The sequence below is a fragment of the Panthera tigris genome, chromosome B3 (assembly GCF_018350195.1).
Source record: "Panthera tigris isolate Pti1 chromosome B3, P.tigris_Pti1_mat1.1, whole genome shotgun sequence".
Lineage (NCBI taxonomy): Eukaryota > Metazoa > Chordata > Mammalia > Carnivora > Felidae > Panthera > Panthera tigris.
The window spans coordinates 105,656,114-105,677,087 of record NC_056665.1 but is presented as its reverse complement, the minus strand read 5'-3'; the positions used below and the strand labels follow the sequence as shown (position 1 = coordinate 105,677,087).

At 40.9% G+C, this 20,974-nt stretch overlaps 1 protein-coding gene across 1 annotated transcript in view; it reads right to left on the bottom strand.

The window, feature by feature from the left end:
- Positions 1-20,974, bottom strand: part of DAAM1 (dishevelled associated activator of morphogenesis 1) — a 173,906-nt gene that overhangs the window by 87,748 nt on the left and 65,184 nt on the right. The window contains exon 2 of the mRNA XM_042989809.1: positions 17,270-17,489. Within this exon, the coding sequence (XP_042845743.1) occupies positions 17,270-17,452 (183 nt within the window). The 5' untranslated portion in view covers positions 17,453-17,489. The remainder of the gene's footprint in view (positions 1-17,269; positions 17,490-20,974) is intronic.

The following is a 20,974-nucleotide window of genomic DNA, read 5'->3' as shown; positions in this document are numbered from 1 at the left end:
CTGAACACCAATTTTGAATCGAGAGAACACAGTCGAATAGGACTTAGAAGCAGATGGTTTTATGCAAGAAGACACTTTGCATAAAATAAAAAATAAACTGCTATAGGGTCTCTGGATATAACTTTGGATTACAGTAAAAAAAATGGGGAAGAAATAAATGAATACTGGTAATAGTAATAGCTAACAATTACTGAGCACGTTCTGTATGCGTGCTGTTTTATAGGAATTCATTTAGTTTATTTTCACAACAATGCTATAAAGTGGGCACTGTTACCGCATTTTTAAGGAAACTGAATCGTAGAAAGATTAAATAGCTTGCTCAAGGTAACAACGTTAGCAAATGGTGGAGAAGGAACTGAAGTCTAGACTGTCTGTTTACAGAGTCCACGTTCCTAACCACTAGACCGTTCATTCTGTTGATCATTCGACAAGTAGGTAAAATCATGGCACTGACGCAAATGTGAAAATGTATCCATCTGCTGCACTCACGGCCTACTAAACTTCCGTTACCAGAGAGAGGAAGATGTTGTCATCAGACACCCCTGAGTTCCAGGCCTGGCTCTCATGGGTCATGCAAACTTGGACAAGTGACTTAACCTCCAAACTTCAGTTTCTTCACCTGGAAAATGAGAATGACAGCATCTATCTGAGAGAGTCCTCTCAAGGATTCATTCATGCAGCCAACAACTTGTTTTCAGGCTTCATTCAATGCTAGGCATTACGCTACATCCAAGAGACAAAAAAGTATCACAGGGCTCAAATTGTTGAGTAAGAAGGGAAATGAAATAACCACATGAACTGAGGTATGATCACACAAGATGCTGAGATCTGACAGCCCACTTGTGCAGAAAGGCAGAGCAGTGAAGGGCTGTCCCAAGGAAGTGAGGTCAAAGTTCAGATGACTAAGAACCAAATAGGTAACAAGCAGAGCAGACACTGAACAGTAGCCTTGAAGGACAATGTGAACTCTGGTCTTTCTCTTAGGAGCAACCAGAGGTCACTGGCAGATTCTGAGTAGGAATGACATAGATTAAATTAGATAATGACTGGGAGTGCCTAAGCACAATGTCCAGAGTGTAATAAGACCCCCATCCCTCCATTCCAAAAGTATCTCTCCTCTGACTCATTCCATTTTCATAACATGGCTGAATCAAGCATGTGAAACTCTTACAAGACTATTACAGCCTTAGAGATCAATCAACACTCGCTGTCCTACCCATTCCAGGACCAGGGCCAGACATTATAAAGAATACAAAGATGAATAACAGACCCCGATTTCATGGAATTTAAGAATCTAGTTAGGAAGACAAAGATGATAGAAAGCTTCAATGTTCCCTTTCTTTTCAGGATCAAGTCCAAAATTCCTCAGCAGGTAGGTAGAGGCCCTTTGTGATAGGCTGACTTGTCTCCTCTCCTTCCCCTCCCCCTCCACCACTACCAGCAGCCACCTTTTAGCAGGTCTGATCACAAGTTGCCCACTTCTGAAAGTTTTCCACATGCTGTTCCCTTTTTTCAGAGAGCCCTTCCCACCATTTCTAAGGATCAGTCCTATTCATCTAACCTTTTACAAGGTGTCAACTTTTCCCCTCCAGATAGCCTATCCTCACTTTCCTCGAGAGGGCAGCTCATCTATTTTCACCTATCCTGACAGCATTCATCACATTGCTACTGTTATATTATTGGCACGTCTGACTCCCATTCTGGACTCATTCCCAGAGGGCAGGAACTGAATTTGTTCTATTTGTTGTTGCTATTAAGTAATTATGGTGCCTGAAACAATACCTGACATAGCTGGATTCCCCACCCCCTGCCCCCCAAAAAAGTAAGGTGAGGGAAGTTGAGGAAGCTAGGAGGAAGAGAAGGGACTATTGTAAGAACAGTATAGTACAGTATGTATAGTAATATATAGTATGCATATATTATATAATATATAATATGTAGTATAAGTTTATATATAATACACTATAGTATGTATAGTAATGCTCAATGTATTTCAAAGATTAATGCCCCCTTCACCTTTTCTGGTGGGTAAAATGTACATATGGTGAAATGTACAGATCTTAAGAATACAATTTTCAGTCTGGCAACAGAAGAGAAACTATTTCTCCTAGCCTGTAGCTTGCCTTTTTACTTTGTTAACAATCTATTTTGATCACTAGGTGTTTTTAATTTTAATGATGTCTAAGTGATTAATATTCTTTTCTTTCAGAGTTAGTGCTTTTTGTCTTCTCTGAGAAATCTTTGCAAGTTTCAGGTCAAAAAGTATTCTGTGGTTCCGCATGGAAATTGCCCAGTTGTAGTTTAAGCTTCTATGTTTGAATCTTACTCCACATCTCCTAGACCAGACTCCTGGGGTCCTTCTTTAGATACAAAAAAGCTGGATGGCTTTTGCCTTCTCTTTTTTCCAGCTACTTGTACTCATTTAGATATACTGCTGGACAAGGAAGGGAATTAAGCCACAGTTGATGGAAGAAGGAAAAAGAATGGAATGCAAACTAATTGGAAAATCATCTTGACATATTAGGCCCTTCAAGCTCTGCCATTACTTCAAAGCAATATTACAGATTACAGAGATTTTTCATTTTTATACTTAATTCAAAGACTGAAAGAGGCAATCATGGAAAACAAAACAGTTAGGATCACTTTATCTCAGACAGTATCTCTTTACAGGAGATTTTTAGAAAATGTACATTTATGGGGCAGAGGGCAGATTGGTGGCTGTGCGGGGCTAGAGGGAGGAGCAGGGGCTGACTGCACATGGGCAGGGTGCTAGAAATGTTCTGAAGCAGGAGTGTGGTCATAGCGGCACAGCTGTATACATTTGCTAAAACTCACTGGACTGTTCGCTTACAAAAGGTGAATTCCATAGCATGTAAACTACATCTAAACTGCTAAACAACAACAACAACAAAGTCAAGCTTGCTTGTTGGAGCCCCGAGGAAAACAAAAAGTTCAGAGTAGAGAAAATATAGTCTGTGTACACTGGAAGGAAAGAAATTTCTGACTGAATATTAGATAAACTAAGGAGTTGGTTTAGAAGAGAAACGGATTGCAAAGAAATGTGAAGAAGAAGGAGACACAGAATCCAAAGCAGGCTCCAGGCTCTGAGCTGTCGGCACAGAGCCCAACGCAGGGCTTGAACTCACAGACCGCGAGATCATGACCTGAGCCCAAGTTGGACGCTCAACCAACTGAGCCACCCAGGCACCCTTAAAGTCCCTTAATATTAAATTAAATGATGTGTTAAATGTAACGATAAAGTTTCAAGAACTTTTTCAGTTTTGGGTTGTTTTTCCCCCAATTTTCCCTACTGGTGGTGCTATAGAGTACTTGCTCCTCTGGGCCTCTGTGAATTAATAAGCAAGTTTTCCACTAAGATTAATAAATGTAATTAGCCCAGTTCCAGGGAACATCCCAGATGCTCCTAGATCACCTTACTGCTTTTGTTTTGTTTTGTTGCAATCATGCTAAGTCACATACTGTTTTCCCCAAAACAACTGCTTTGCGATTCATGCCAAGACAAATAGAACGAACTTCTTTCCTACTCCGGATGGCCCAGCTCCTTTCACTGGCCACAGAATATTCTTTCGCATTTTTCTTTGTTGGACAGAGTTTTCAGTTAACTGAAGGAAAATAATTTGGCCAGTGCTAAAAGAAGAAACATTTCCACCAAGCATCAGCCCTCTCCCCACAGTGCTCAAGCTTCTTGAAAACTAAAACCAGCAAACAAAACCCTCCAGGCTTTTCTTCTTAGAGAACATTTTAATTATGTTTTTAATATCTTTATATGTATTTCATATAGTATCTTGGGAAAAAGGTATAAGTTATATATTTTTATATATATGAAAAATATTATATATATTTTAAGAGGAAAAGACCTCTGAGGGAAGCCCAGCTGTGGGAACTAAAGTTCCCTAACAAAGCATGTAATTAAGACCCACTTCTAAAAGGTTCTGTACAAAGAAATCTCACCAGTCTTACACTCTGCATAAGCGGGCAACACTATAGAGAAATCTACATAAATCACAAAACAATTGGCACAGTATAAATAAATCTAAGGAAATGGATTGATTTGCTAGATAAAGCAAAGGAAGGAATTTTGAAATAATATACAATAAGGGTCTTGAATGGGTTGAAACAGCTTTTCCAGATATTTAGCTAAACTGAAATATAGAGTTATTTATAAAACCTCCAAAACAGTATTGAAAGCATTTATTCTTTGAAAATCCACCAAATCAATAGATTTCAGTGAGCCAACAAGTAAGTTTCCAGCTAACCAGAGAAATCTCTAATAAAGGAATTCTGGGTTTCTATTTCTAATGAGTTAAGCTAACTCTTTACATACATACTAATACATATTCCTGCAGAGGTGGAAGGACATGCAATTAACGCGGTGGAGAAGGGAGAATTAAAAAAGTGAGGAGACGAGAAGATAGGTCCCTGGGGTCACCCTGCCAATCAACTCACTCTTTTGTGTGTGTGTTTCGTTTTGCTCTTTCATAGTCCTTGACAAGGTGACCCACCCTCTGACTCAATGTACAGACCGCACAGAATTTCTAAGCATAACTCAGACAAAGCTAAGTTTTCTCCTTCAGATTACACACTTCAGGTATTTGCCCACAGCATGTAGACCCAATTCACCCACCCTAGCCCCACCCACAAAAGGTTTCCCCACATGCCCTGTAGGCAGCAATCCTCAAGTTCACCTCACATACACGCTATGTTAGCGGTGTCTTTTCTGGATTTTTAACCTTCGCCTTCCATCCCATAACTCAATATAACCAGAAATAAGTCAAACACTCGGAGGGACAAGTGACTAGGCCTTAAGTCATATGACATGGTGATAAGTGCACCTTGGGGAAAAGGCCAAATTACAATTTTACACATGTATAGAAAAAAATGTTCTATTAGGCTGAGCTATTTCATCAAATTTATGAATGTCCTTTACCAGCACAGAAAGTGACCGTCACATCCATAGGTCACAGATTGCCAATTCAACTCTTAAAATTTAACCATAATGACCATGAGAAACAATATTGTACTTTCACTGTGGTGGTTTGAAATCTGAAAGTTAGATACCGTATTTGTCAGTTTAAATATAAGTACTGTTGGTGGGAATGCAAACTGGTGCAGCCGTTCTGGAAAACAGTGTGGAGGTTCCTCAAAAAATTAAAAATAGAACTACCCTATGACCCAGCAATAGCACTACTAGGAATTTATCCAAAGGATACAGGAGTGCTAATTCATAGGGGCACATGCACCTCAATGTTTATAGCAGCGCTTTCAACAATAGCCAAATTATGGAAAAAGCCCAAATGTCCATCAACTGATGAATGGATACAGAAGATGTGGTTTGTATATACAATGGAATACTACTTGGCAACGAGAAAGAATGAACTCCTGCCATTTGCAGCAATGTGGATGGAACTGGAAGGTATTATGCTGAGTGAAATAAGTCAGTCAGAGAAAGACAGATACAGGTTTTCATTCATATGTGGAACTTGAGAAACTTAATAGAAGACCATGGGGGGAGGGAAAGGGACAAAAATAGTTACAAACAGAGAGGGAGGGAGGCAAACATAAGAGACTCTTCAATACAGAGAACAAACTAAGGGTTGATGTGGGGTGGGGAAGAGGGGAAAATGGGTGATGGACAGTGAGGAGGGCACTTGTTGGGGTGAGCACTAGGTGTTGTATGGCAGCGATGAACCACGGGAATCTGCCCCAAAAACCAAGAGCACACTGCATACACTGTCTGTTAGCCAACTAGACAATAAATTATATTTAAAAAAATTTTAAAAAGGATTTTGTAGATTTCTCCTCAAAAATAGATAGATAGATAGATAGATAGATAGATAGATAGATAGATAGAAAGAAAGAAAGAAAGAAAGAAAGAAAGAAAGAAAGAAAGTAAGTATATTCGGTGACTTATTACCTGCTCCTAATTGGTCAGGAAAAAAAATAAATGGAAACAACTGCGTGCTTTAAATCCCAAAATGGATGTGTACACACAGAGAATGAACCTTGAAGGTTTTCGGCCAGTAAGGTTTCTGCAAACCCTATTAGTCATTACATGAAATACCACAATATGACTCACCACCACCTACACAGTAATGTTCTCTGTGTCTGACAGACATGTTTTCACTCGATATATAAAAATAAGAAGTGAGATCCTACAAGCAAAGGCTGACTAATAGAAATAATTTTTAGTTTCTTACTACCAATGGTTAAGTGTTTTACACTATTTCCTTTTCTTTAAGAGTAGACAATGAAAACTATATCCAGTTTGCTAGAAAAAATCTGCCGCTAAACCTGGGGCTTATTTAGCTTCTTTGTGTTATTTCAACCAGAAACTCGGAGCAATGTTAACTTTTATTAGTATACATCACCAGCAGTTTTCCAGGAATCTACAATAGATAAATCTGTTCTAAATATATGTCATAATCATCTCCCAGTATCCACCCAGCCACCCAAATATCCACTTTTTAAAAAAAAATATTTTTAATGTTTATTTATTTTTGAGAGAGAGAGAGAGACAGAGTGTGAGTGAGGGAGGGGCAGAGAGAGGGGTAGACAGAATCTGAAGCAGGCTCCAGGCTCTGAGCTGTCAGCCCAAGGCCTGACGCAGGGCTTGAAACCACCAACTGTGAGATCATGACCTGAGCTGAAGTCAGACCGAGCCATCCAGGCACCCCAGCCAAATATCCAGTTTTTATACCTATAACCTGGTACAACTTCTGTTGACAAGGCTTAATTGGGAGAATTTCTTAGCAGTATCTCCCTCACCAAATGGAGGGGCTTTGTCTCCTAGAAAGGCACCCTAAGGCCCTGTGGGCAACCGTGAAACCAAGTTCCACACGTGCCCCCTCCCTCAATGACTCTTGCCAGCCCAGGCCCCTCTCACACCTGCTCAGCATGCCCTTCAGAGACTTTTAGGCAGCTCAGATGACACTTTTAAGTTTTATTTGGGTCAAAAGATATTTAGCACAATAGGTCACTTCTCCCATATTGCAGCTATGTATTTTACCATGTCATATATGATAGAGACTGTTAAGGACAAAAAATAATTCTTAAACCCTATCAACTTATCCTTTCAATCTGCTGTTGATGCCAGTCACTTTCATGCTCCCAGAGTAACTGACATCCAAATGAAGAAGATGAGTAAAGAGAATGACAAAGAGGTGGATGGGGGACAGGAAGGGTGCAGGGATCAGCCCGAATCCATACTACTACTTTGAGAATAATTCAGAATACATACCCAATTGCTGGAGGATTCAGCAGTCATTAATTCATGCATATATGCATGCATGCATGCATGCAAATAGTTACTGAGCATCTCAAGCATTAACCTTCAGTAATTACTCATCTGGACCACAAGCATTTACTGAGCACCCACTCTGGGCCACACCCTGCTCTAGGCTCTGGGAGTCCTGAGGATAAAAAAAGCCAGATACAACGCCTGTATGTCATTCTGCTCTCTGAAAGTGCAAAGGTGTCTATCCATAGAGGATTTAACATAACGAGTGTCCATATGGGAATGAACTCAAAGCATCTGATTATTTCAAAGATGGCAAGAGACTTGATGACTTTTTCTTCCACATGCAAAAAATGCCCATCTTTCCCAAAAACAACCTGTGTATACATTCTAAGTGAGCTTTCATTTGGTTTAGTTTAGTTTTTAAATATCCCATTGTGTAATCAAATAAATAGCAGCTGTAGGATGTTTCCAGTGGATTCATTTAAAATTGGGCAGGAGAGAAAAAAAAAAAAAAAACGCTGCATTTTCAGGGATCTTATTTAAAAAAAAAAATACATATAGATATGGTTCTTCATCCATAAGCCAAAAAAACCATAACTAAAAGATGTAACTGGTCCTGAGCTCCTATAACACGCATCAAGAAACAGCCTGAAATTCCTGAGTAATTTTGGGAATTGAAGGCGGGGGAAGGGAGGATTCCAAGTACAACGGATAAAATTACCGAGGACCATTAGAACTGAAATACGCCATCCACCTCTTGTGCATTTACCTCTCAGAGGCCATGTGACATATGTTCTATGTGAACAAATGATGTTTAGATGATTCCCAATGCAACAATATATATTCTCATGTGCAGTTATTTATACAAACTACCAAAATGTTCTAGCCATTACTGAAACACATTTTCAAAATTACACTTGAAAGCTTACCTAAACCACATGACTTATGGAGATGAAATTATTTCCCCCAGTCCTTTAAAACCCATATTGATTTATTTGGGGACATACAGAGAGTTGGCAAGTCAGTACAGTGTGTTGACTTTGTGTAATTCGCACATGGTAGCCTGAGGATTAAGTTAAATAATCATATTTTAAATTGTAGTCAAAAGCTAAGTAGGTATATACTGCTCAGAGTCTCTTTACAATTCATAGTAATGAAAATCATCAAGGCCAAGGGGACTCATAACCATTTTTTCACTAACATCATTAGTTCAGACATGGTTTTGCATTATTTGTATTAAAAAAAAAAAAAAAAAGTTTTCATGTTTCTTTCCTCCACCTCTCCGCACTCTCCCATTTCAATCCCTGGAATCTAAATTTAGAAGCACCCAGAAGGGCGCCTGGGTGGCTCAGTCAGTTAAGCATCCGACTCTTGATTTCCACTGAAGTCATGATCTCACGGTTCATGGGATCAAGCCCTATGTTGGGCTCTGCGTTGAAAGCACGGAGCCTGCTTGGGATCATCCCTCTCCCTCTCTCTGCCCCTCCCCTGCTCTCTCTCAAATAAATAAACGTTAAAAATAAATGAATAAATTTAGAAGCACCCATAAATAAGTGTATTGATTTATAACAGAGCATCTAACATGGAGTCAAAAAACGAAACCTAACAGCCTACAGGAAAGGACGTTTGGAATGAATCTGGCGAGACAAAACATAAATTTAGCACCAGAAGGAGCAAAATGGTTTTGTAGTTTTACCTTAAGCTTCACTGGGTTTGTTTAGTAAATTAGAAGACAAGAAGGAAATTTAAGAAGCCATGTTGACCACCTTACTATCTCTAAGCAGACAGGGCCTCCAAGCAGCACAAAGAAATGTAGACTGTCAACTGGGATAAAGATCTACTACCAATCCTTCTTTGGTTCTTAGAATACAATGTTCTGTTCAGAAGTACAACACATGTAAGCAAGCAAAACCACCTATATTAACATCACCTACGTCACAAACCGTCAGCTGTTCTCAAGGCCAAAATAATTTGTTTATAAAGTTCTGGGACAGAGACAGAGAGAGAGAGCCAGGGAGGGGCAGAGACAGAGGGAGACAGAATCTGAAGCACGCTCCAGGCTCTGAGCTGTCAGCACGGAGCCTGATGTGGGGCTCGCACCCACGAACCATGAGATCATGACCTGAACCGAAGTCAGACACTTAACCAACTGAGCCACCCAGGTTCCCTCTGTAAGAAACTTTCTATTCTTAGTCATGGCCTTTAGTGTAAATGGTGAGTTTAAAAAACAAAGAGATAAAAAGTGTTGAAACTTTTCATCAATTGTAGTGATAGTGGAAGAATTTTTATTAAAAAGAGCTTAAGACAGTCTAGTAATAAAAGAAATTATGTTGGCAGCCTGTGGGAGATGAGTAACAATTCACGTAGCTAGGGGAAGAACAGAATGTGTATACTGCTAAGTCTGTAAGACAACTTTGGATTCCTGTAGCTCCTTTCATACCAAAATGACTTCAGAATATATTGAAAAATGAAGAGATTACTGATGTAAATTCCCAGGTGAATTCACTTGGCACAGCTTCACTTGACCGTGAATTCATCTGACTCTGATACACCAACTAAATTCTCCCATTCCTGCTATCTTTATTTCTCATATCCTACGTTGGCTACTAATGTCCTCAGTAATTAGCAGTAATAAAACTGAGCTATAGTAAGTAATTGACATTATAATTACATTTATGAGGATACAAATCCCATCAACCTACGGTATCCATGATCACCACATTCCCCATTGAGATTTAATTTTCACTGGTAATCCTCAATGGTATAAATGGTTGTTCTATGACCAATAATGATTTTCTTAATAAGTTTCTTTAAAATATGCTACATTTCCTGGAAGGCACAGCACTCTATAGTTTATTATCCTAAAATATTAGACCCATTGGCCAAATAAATTGGACACTAAGCAATGGATTCAAAAGAAAACAGATTAACCAGAAAACAGTGTAAAATGTAATTGGTCATATTTCAGATTTAGGAAAACCTGGGTCCATACTGCATATTATTTCCAACCAGCCATAAATTCATAGTGATACACTGTGTTAGAAATGAAAGTTTTCCTCTAATCAATCTATGAAACTGATTCCAAATACACAAAACAGTGTGTGTACTAGAAGAGTGGAGATTTAGTGCAAAACACTTCAAAAATAATAGCCAGCCTTGTCTTAAACCTGGTTTCTCACCTAAAATCTCACCCAGGGCTATTTTGCACATTTCACAAGGCAAGAGGGCTGAGGGAACTCGTTAGGAGATACCAATTCCAGTATCACTGCTGCTGTGGAATATTCTGCAGGGAACACTTAGCCCATCAATTCCAGGTGGATGCAGGAGTCTATGCACTGGGTAGAAGGGCCGAAAGGGGGAAGGGGGGGCTCCTAGTAATTCTCTATTTCCTTTTTATTTCAAAATTAAAGTGCCCTGAGGAGGTATGTGTTACAGCAAGATAGCATCTCATCTCAACAAGTGGACTCAAATGAAAACGTACTCAGCATCTATTCAAGAAGGCATGAAACCTTTTGCTTAACTTACCAACACTTCACAGAGACTGCAAAGAACAACGGTCATTTTTGTAAATGTAATCAAGTAGCAATATATTTTGCCGTACTTTCATACACAGTAAAACCCTGGATTGCAAGTAACTTGCTCTACAAGTGTTCCGCAAGACAAGCAAATGTTTCTAATAAATTTTAACTTGATAAACGAGCGATGTCTTGCAACAGGAGTAGTAGGTGACACTGAATATCACATGATCACAACTGAGCCAATGGTTATTCTTTCTCTTTCTCTCTCTCTCTCTCTCTCTCTCTCTGCAGGATTGTGGGTGATTGTCTCCCTTTCTCAGATGCTTGGTCTCAGGTTGAGGTGTTTGGCAGAAATCAATGATTTTTCAGAACATTGGAAGGTGCCCACAACTGGCACTATTTTTTGATACTTCAAAGCACCTAGGGACAGTCCCCTGCTTTTCCATCCAAGAGTAAGCTTAGGAATGCTTTGCTTCATTCTAGGTCAAGCTGCCTGCAGATATAGACCGTTTTCCTCTGCTGCCTTATTGCCAGTTACATTAAATACAGTATATGACAGAGTTTATTAATACTGTAGTCAACATCCGTACGAGCATATACAATGGCCCCCATGCAGAAAGACTCCATGGAGCCAAAAGATAGCAGTGATTCCATCAGTGATAGTGAAAGTCGTCCTACACAGTACCCTCCTCTCTCTGGTCTCCCTCACACAACCATGAAGGTTTTCAAAGGAAAGTGCAGGTTAATTTGTTTATTTTTCTTTATATTTTGTATTTTATTATTTCGTTACTATATTATAGCATTGAGTTTCCATTATTCCTTATGGGGAAATTCGCTTTGATATACAACTGCTGTGGATTGCAAGCATGCTTCTGGAACGAATTATGCTGGCAAACCAAGGTTTTATTATATTTGGTTTGCTGAGAAAACCTGTAAAAAGGCAGAGGCACCTTCCTCTCATTCAAATAAGAATCTGAGATATAGAATTAAATCAATAACACAACCATCCCCATCCCCTTTTCCAGAACCACTTCTCAGAAGCCCCAGTCCTCCCAGCTTCCTATTTCATGTTCCATCTACACTGAGCTTTCTGTTCTTTGAGCCTTCCACACTTTCTCTCACCTCCCGGCCCCCTACTGTGCTGTTCTCAAGGTCTGTAACAATCTCTCCTCTTTGCCCTGATATTCCTACTAGATTTTCGTATCTTAACATTAAATGAAACCTCTCCCACAAAGCCTTCCAAGACCCTTCCACACTAAGTTAGGAAACTGTGGGGTTTAGAATCTAGCAAGTTTGTTATTAACTTGACAGCTAAGCTAAGGAGTCAAGCAAATGGAAATCAAAATATGTACCTTCTTTCTCACTCATGTAAGCTGAGTTGGAGAACTCAATTTTCATCTGAGGACAAGTGGCCTTGCTGAGATTTCAAGCCTGAATTAGACACTCACCTACCAGTGGTAGGGTCAGCTGGACAACTGTAGAACTCCCCAAGGGGAGCTCACTGCTAGGAAACTTATAGTACCACGGGCCACAAAACGTGTTTCCTGAAAGCTGGTTGATTGGCAGAGAAATCGACAGAGAAAGGAACTGAGGGATGCATATTCCCATGAGGACTTGGAAGAGAAGCTAGGAATTACTGGGCAAGAGAGCTAGGTTTATAGATATGGAACCTGTGAGTGCAACCCCCTCCTTGTGAAAAAAGGCAAATGAACATTCTTCCCCAACAATATATACTGCTGGAAGAGCCCCTCATAATCCTGGGGCACACTGGATAAGATTGTGTGTGTATTTGCCTATTTCCCCACTAGACCTTTGGTCCCATAAATTCATTAACAACCATGGCTGCTTTGCTCACCAGCTATCTCAGGACACACAGCAGCCACTCATCACACGCACACACCCTGAAAGAACTGACCGGTCAATTAGTGACACATCCTTCTAGTCATCCCAAAGGAAATCTTCTATTTGCTAACATTGAGATGAAAAAGTTATTTGAATAAGGACAACTTACAGATTCGTGATGCCTAGGGGTCTTCAAATAGGTCAGCAAAAACAATCTAAGACCTTTAGAAGCCTGTAGAAAAGGCAAGACTATAGCTGAATCTTATTTTATGGGAACAGTGTTGACTCTTGGGTTGGTTATGCTCATGATGTGTGGCTGAAGCAAAGGACAAAGCAGAAAAAGTGGGGAGAGTAGGTGGGGGAGGTAATACAGGAAAAAAAGGATTGATGCTCGAAAGGCATAAAATACAGAGTTGGCAGAGATTACACAAACTCTCAACTGAATGTTTTTTAAAATATACCAAATCAGTTAAAATTGTTAGCATAGAGACTATTTCTGTGTGACAACTCACAAAAATAAATTAATTAGATAGTTAAAAAATTCCCAAGTTACATGTTCTCAGTTCTCCAGGAGCCGTCGAACAGCTTTAGAAGCAGCAGGTCAATCGGTAGGAAGTAATAACAAGTGTCGGCAGAGATAGGGTCAAACTGGAACCCTCATACACTGCAGGCGGGAATGTAAAATGGTGCAGACACTTTGGAAAACAGTCCGGCAATTCCTAAAAATTGAAGCATTGTGTTAGCATGTGGCCCAGAAATTCCACTCCTAGGTCTGCACCCGTGCGAACTGAAAATATATTTCCATGCAAAAACTTGGGTATGAATAAAGTTTACAGTGGCATTATTCATAACAGCTGAAGACTGGCAACAATCCAAATGTCTGTCAACAGATGAATGGATAAACAAAATGTGGTATGTCCATATAGTGGAGTATTATTCAACCATAGAAGGAAAAGAAGTATCGATACATGCTACAACATGGATACACTGAAAAGATTACGGTAAGTGAAAGAAGCCGGCCACAAAGGACCACATATTACACGATTCCATTTTTATGAAATACCCAGAATAGACAAATTCACAGAAACAGGAGTAGATTAGAGGTAGCCAGGGGATGGTGAGCTGGGGAGAAAAGAGAAGTGACAGTTAATGGGTAAGGGAGTTACTTTTGGAGGTCATGAAAACATGCTAAAATTTATTGTGGTGATGCTTGCACAACTAAAAGCCATTGAGCTGTACACTGTAAATAGGTGGATTACAGTTGTGAGTTGTATCTCAATAAAGCTGTTAGGGAAAAAAAAAATTGGCAGGGTTTTGGACTGGGACCCCCAGGAACCACTACATCCTGAAATTGGAATGAGTCTGGTTCCACTGCCTATGGCAGGCACCTCCTCACGGCCCACCCTCCTTACAGATTCCCGTGGCTGACCTCCCGCTCAGGCTTGCTTTATTTATGAGATGATAAGGTTGCAGCAAGCAATCTGAAGGTAACCTATTTGGTACCACTCATTTAAAAACATTAAATGGGTGTGTCACCAGAAGAGGCCAAGGAAACTAGCTGACACCAACCGGCTGTGATGAGATGCTTTCCAACAGATACAGAGGTAAAATGCCCTGCAAGTTAGGACCCACACTGGCTCACTCACAGCGGGCAGATTAGCTTTCAAGAAAAGGAAAAACCTGGGATATGTGCTTAGGGTGTTGTGCCCAGGAAATACTTATCTCCCATCCTTCTCATTGCACTAGGATGTGGGTTATAAAGCACCTAAGAGGTGCCCCCCTTTTTAAAGAAGTTACCTTCTTTATACCAATCCTATCAGAGAGACGGTATTGTCCCCATTGTATAGGCAAGGCAATAAACTTAAATTCCAATAGAAACCATCTTAAAGGCAGTCACCCCGGGTTGCAGAGCAGTCTGACTCCACAGGCCAAGCACGCTCCCGTTCCCCACCTGGCCTCCCTATCCTGTGCACGGGCAGAGGCAGAAGTGCTTCTGCGAACACTCAAGAGAACCCACAGAGGTTTCCCATGGCTCTGAGCCCACCCCTCTTGCCCCAGCACACCGCTGGCCATTGGATGGGTTTGTGGTCTAAGTCCCTGAAGTAAGGAGTGGACAGAAATCCATCCGTCACTCACCGGGACAGATACAAACCTCAATATAATTTGTTTTCCAATGGTTTCGGCTTAAAGTTCTGGTTTGGCATTGGCTTTTTAACAACTAACAGCTGTAGGCAATTTTCACACAGAATAAAGACATCAATAAGGCAGAGAGTGGAATTTTCTCCCTTGTGAATACAGAACAATGAGCTGCCTTCAAGATGTACATGGAGCTGCCACCACACAGGCTCTGGCTTAGGTCTCATCTGGGGAGTCTGATAGAGCACAATTGAAAAGACAGTGGATGTAGAGGCTTTGAGGGTACTAACTCTGCCCATCAGCTCCAACTACCACCAAGTGGGCCCTCATCTATCAGCAACATCTATCTCCTTAGGTGGGCTTTGGGTTTTCAAATACTTTAAATGGGATACACTGGACCAGATGGACTTGACAGATACATTCAGAACTTTTCATCCAAAAGCAGCAAAATACACATTCTTCTCGAGTGCACGTGGAACATTCCCCAAGATAGATCACATACTGGGTCATAAAATACTTTAAGTGGGAAATAAAACCAAGCCCGTGAATACATTATTGCCCTTCCTGATAGCCATCATGGTAGATGATTCACTGCCTCTCCCTGGAAGAGGATTATATGTCCTCCACTGCCCCAGTGACCTCAGGATTGTCCATGCGACTTGTGGTGCCAGTCTCTACAGAAGGATGATTCATCCTTACCTTGTGATCTCAGGAGTGGCCACGTGATTTTCACCTGCCAAAGAAATGTGGGCAGAAGTGCCACATGCCATTTCCAAGCATAAGCTTAGAGCCTACTAGCAGTTTGCCATGTCTCTCCTTACTCTTCCACCAGGCCTGGGTCTTGGATGAAAGATGGTGAGGAACAAAACCACACCTGACTCACAATGGACATGCAGCATCAGCAAGGGATAAGCTGTTGTAGTTTGTAACCGTCACAGGATGAACTAGCTGAGATGACTGAGACAGCCATTGACACCGATCCCCACCACTTCCCTTCTTACCTTCAATCACTCACAGCTCACATCCTCCAGAACGTCTTCCTTGACCACCCTCCTCATCACTGTGTCCTATACCCCACAACACATCTACACACCATGCAGAGGTGGGGTGTGCTTCTTCCTCTAGTGGCATTATACTTTTTTATCAATCCCCTTTTGCTACTGAAACTGTCAGCTGTTTCAGAGAAGGTTCTAGTTTCCCACTTTGAACCTCCCCATTAACACCTAGAACATAATCTCTGCATGCAGAGGTGGGAGAGGGGAGAGATTCCTTAAACATCAAAAATATTCATCAACATCGTAAAATACAAACATGCTGCCAAGAGCCATCTCTTCTTTTTCCCAACCAATTCTGGTTGGTAATAGGCTTGGTAATACTCTCATATTGGCTTATCTTATAGGGTAAGCCTATAGGTAAATTCTGGTCTGGAAGAGCTGCAGTGGCCTGATCGGTTCAGACATTACCCCTGGAGGGCAGTAACACAGCCTACATTACTTTCTGACCTAAGAGTCATGCAAAATGATAGCACTCTCGAGTATCTGTTGAATGATACAAATGGTCTGATTCGTCTGATTAGAACTAACTCCATTACAAAATGCCGGCAATGATCGAGGGAGGATAGAGTACTCATGTAACATTTATTGAGCACCCAATGAGGGCCAGGCACTGGGCCATTCCCACTATGTATTACTCTCGCTTCGACACTACATCACACTAGAAAGAGGACTTATTTTTTTTTTCTCACTTTCCAGAAAACAGGCTCATATGCTTCTTCCATACTTACACAGATAATAAAGTCCGAATAGTAACTTGAACCAATGTCTTCCTAATCCACATGCCAGGACTCTGAACTATACCATAATATACCTCTATAACATGGAATGGAAAGAAACACTACTTCAGAGGTAGCTAAAAAGCTAAGCTGAAGAGATCACTTACATCTTTTGAGAAGAGGTCCTACACCAGATATCTCACTTCAGTACAGTGGATTCTAAAATATGACAGGATTCATGAAAAGCTTCCCACAACACTTATTACTACAGTCTGATCATTAGGCTAAATAATTAACTGCCTTAAGTAATAATGGCTTTCATCAAAGGATCTGGGACAGGAAGAGGAGTAGGACTAACTGTTTAGAAGACATTCATACAGCACACTGAGAGTAGGGGTGGAGAAAGCATTAGAGAATTGGAGGGCTGTGAGGCAGAGGACACAGGTATAGACTCACGCTGGGATGGAGGGCAACAGGAGAAGCAACTTGGGATGTGATTCGGCCACATATTCGAAGATCTAAGGGTCTAAATCCCTTCACTTAAAGCAAAGCCCTCTGATGTAGTAAAGCAACCTTCTTCTTTCTCTTCCTCCAGAGGCTCAGTGCCCACAGCTGGGGTGCCAATATAAAGGGGTCATTGCACTGAAGAAGGGCGAGCCCATGGCTAACCAAACGAAACCAGGCACACCCTCTCCTCTTCCTCCTGGCTCCCAACCACCGGCAGGAAGCAAGTTGGGGACTCACCACAAGTTCAGTGAACATGACATCCAGCTCCTCCACAGGGGGCATGGGTAATGCTGGCTCCATGGTCTGTAGCGCAAAGTTGCTATCGTTTCGCAGCCGATAGGTGATTTCCGGGTGATCATTATTTCGGAAACAGCAAAAGATGAATGAAATCCCCCGTCCACCTCTCTTCCTTGGGGCCATGGCGGATTTCTGTTCTATTTCTTGAAGTGACTAAACTCTGCAAAAACAAGACAAGACATGGTTAAAGGTGCAAAAATGGATAAAAGATTTTTTTTTTTTTTTTAAAGCCAGACCAATTCAAGAAAGACCCTCTGCCCTGGAGGCAGTTGATAGCCTGCAGGGCATAAAGAGGACAACCCCGAGATGGTTTGGAGTTCAGTTACACAAAGAGCACATCCTTCTATTCACTTGTTGAATGTTTCCTGTGACCAACTGCTGAGCAAACAGTACAATTCTCCCCCTCCACACCACGGCACATGCCCCAGTCGCACTGGGCTACTGGCCATTCTTTGCCTATCACATGCTTTCTTGCCAACCCATCTTGTTCTTTAACATCCCCTGAAAGAATGACCTTCTCTTCCTCACCCCTTAGGAATCCAGGATCTCTTATCCTTTAAAGTTTGATACCAACGTCCTCTTTTTCACCTTCCCAAAGGAGAATTAATATGTATGCTAAGGCATATCTACCCATTCCAGCTCATATCATATTCTAAGTTCGTTAAGAGAGTATTGTTAGACACTGTTAGACAGCCAATAACTTCAAGTCAGGGGAAGGGACTGACCATCAAACACCTTGTTGGCCCTAGTGCCCTGCACAGTGCCAGGAAGGTAGGAGGCACTCAGTTCATGTTTATCATGTTGAATAATTTAAATTCATAACAAACGAAGAGTGATTTCACATGAGCTTTCCAAACAGAAAAGATCAAAGGAGTCCACCAATACAGAGAGAGTCATAGTATATTCACATAACAGAATATTATGCACTCATTTAAAAACAACACGGCATCTGTATATGTAGATATGAAAACATGTTCAAGATACTTTATGATATACTGTGCGTATTACAGAATTACATGTTTTAAAGAATGCATATATGTTTTTATGAATATATGTAAGAAAGGGCAAATAGCACTAACCTCTAAAATAAAAACAGGGGATTGGAGAACTATCCTTTTTCATTTTGTACCCTTTTGAATTTGAATTTTTTTTTAATGTTTATTTATTTTTGAGACAGTGCAAGCAGGAGGGGGCAGAGAGAGAGGGAGACAGAATCCAAAGCAGGCTTCAGGCTCTGAACTGTCAGCACAGAGCCTGACATGGGGCTTGAACCCATGAACTGTGAGATCATGACCTGAGCCGAAGTCAGACGCTTAATCGACTGAGCCACCCAGGTGCCCCTTGAATTTGAATTTTTACCATAAAAATACATTTTTAGGGGCCCCTGGGTGGCTCAGTCAGTTAAGTGTCCAACTGTGGCTCAGGTCATAATCTCACGTTGCAATTCCTGAGTTTGAGCCCCACGTCAGGCTCCATGTTGACAGCACACAGCCTGGAGCCTGCTTTGGATTCTGCATCTCCCTCTCTCTCTGCCCGTCCCCTGCCCGTGCTCTCTTTCTCTCTCAAAATAAATGAACATTAAAAGAAATTTTTAAAAGACACATTTTTAATTATTATATAGTTTTTTGTAATTATATGTATTGCCTTGGGAAAATTCCAAAGTTATACTGTCAATTGAAAAAAGCAAATCAAAGAATGATATGTACAACACGATGCCATACTGGCTTTTAAAAAACCAATCTCATACAACATTACAAGCTCCGGTAGAAGTTTTCATAAATAACTGATTTACAAACACTTCTGGAGTCAAGATCTCGCTCACTTAAGGGATGGTGGTCTCCAAAAGCCAGTGACTAGAACTCTTTAGAATGGGAAGGGAAGGTAAATGTTAAGAGCAGGTTGTCCCTCACGTAGCCCTATGTGCTACTCCAACTGGCTCTGGAATAACAACTTGGCCAAGACATCCAATATCCCAAACTGTTGAAGCATATATCTCCTGGCCTAAAGTGTACTTGTTCAATGTCATAGGAGACATGTGCAGTGCCTGGGATTCCTTTGGCAGATGTGTGTTAATACCTATTATATACCAGGCACTATAAGCACTGAAGGATACATAAAGGAAATGGGTCACTAGGAGATTATAATCTGGTGGGAGAGAGTAGTACACCAAACAGTTATAAAAAGGCAATATGGTGTATTATACCAGTGGGTGCTACGTAATCGAGCAGGAAGTACATAGGGGAGAATGTGGGTATGGTCCCTGATGGATGAGTGGAGCTTCGATAGATTATGGAAAGCAGGACATTTTGGCAGAAGGAACAGCGCAAGCAAAGGCATGGGGTGGGAAGGGTCATGGAGTACATAGGGAATGAGTAGTGGTGTGGTACAGCTTGTGTTATATAACACAGCCTTCCCACAGCAAAACCCTGGGGCTCTCATCTTCCTGATCAAAACCCACTGAAGTCTCTCCGATACCAATCTAAACTGGCTTCCAGTGCTCCATCAACTCAGACCCAACTCAACTTCTCTGTCTTTCCTATTTCTTTGAAAGTATCTTTCACTTTAGCCAACAGACCATTTTCCACGCCCCATACACATCCCACGCTCCTCTCTTCTTCCATCCCAGTGGTCTGCTCATTCCTTCTGCCTTTATCTTTGTCAACATGCTCCCATCCTGCCAGCACCAATCCTGACAGTACTCAGTATGGTAAGCCCATCCACGGCTGGTGAAAACTGAAATTTGTTTCAAAGTTCCTGAAGGGCAGTTTACCGACGCCTTTCACTCATACTTTTGACTGGAAGTATTTCTACTCCTAGAAATATATCCCAATGGAATATTCCGAGATACTATCGAAAATGTGGTCACAACAATTTTCAAAGCGTTACCTAATAACCAATAAACAAAGGCATAAAATAAGTTCTAGTTATAGGAGACTATATGAAAAGGTTAATCATGGTATAACTAGATGACAGATGACCAAGCAGTCCTCTCTAAAAGAATATTTAATGACATGCGCATTTTATATGTAAAATAAAGAATAGGTATCCAGTGTCCCATTCATGTACGAACATAAGCTGTCAGGATGGGAGTGTGTTGACAAAGATAAAAGGAAAAAAGGATAAGAGAAACAGCACAATGTGAGCCAACAGTAAGCTTGTGTCAAAACCACCAAAAAACTTCTTTGTACTTTCCCAAGTTGTTGTCACAATGAAGACATACTACTTTCACAATCAAATGAAGATGAGATTTAAAAAAAACAAAAACAAAAAAAAACTGTATGATCATTTGTTTCTATGACAGATGGAAGGAGGGGAATGTGTATGCAAAAATGTTCTTATCAAAAATATCCAAGTTATGGTGATCTATACACCAGTGTCCCAAACTATCTGAGGCGAAGGATGAGTTGCTTCCCTCCAATCTGTTAGCAATGTATTTTTGTAAAATAGAGTACAACTATTTCAGCAATGGCAAAATGCTAGAAGAATTTCTCTAAGAGTGCAATTCTTGTATTCTTTGTTAACCAGCATGGGGAAGGAGCAATACCACTGACGTACACGAGGAGATGGGAGTTCAGACTTAGTTCACTAAAATACAACTGTGAATGTCTGTCTCCGACGTATGTCCTCAGGACCCAGCCATGTCCC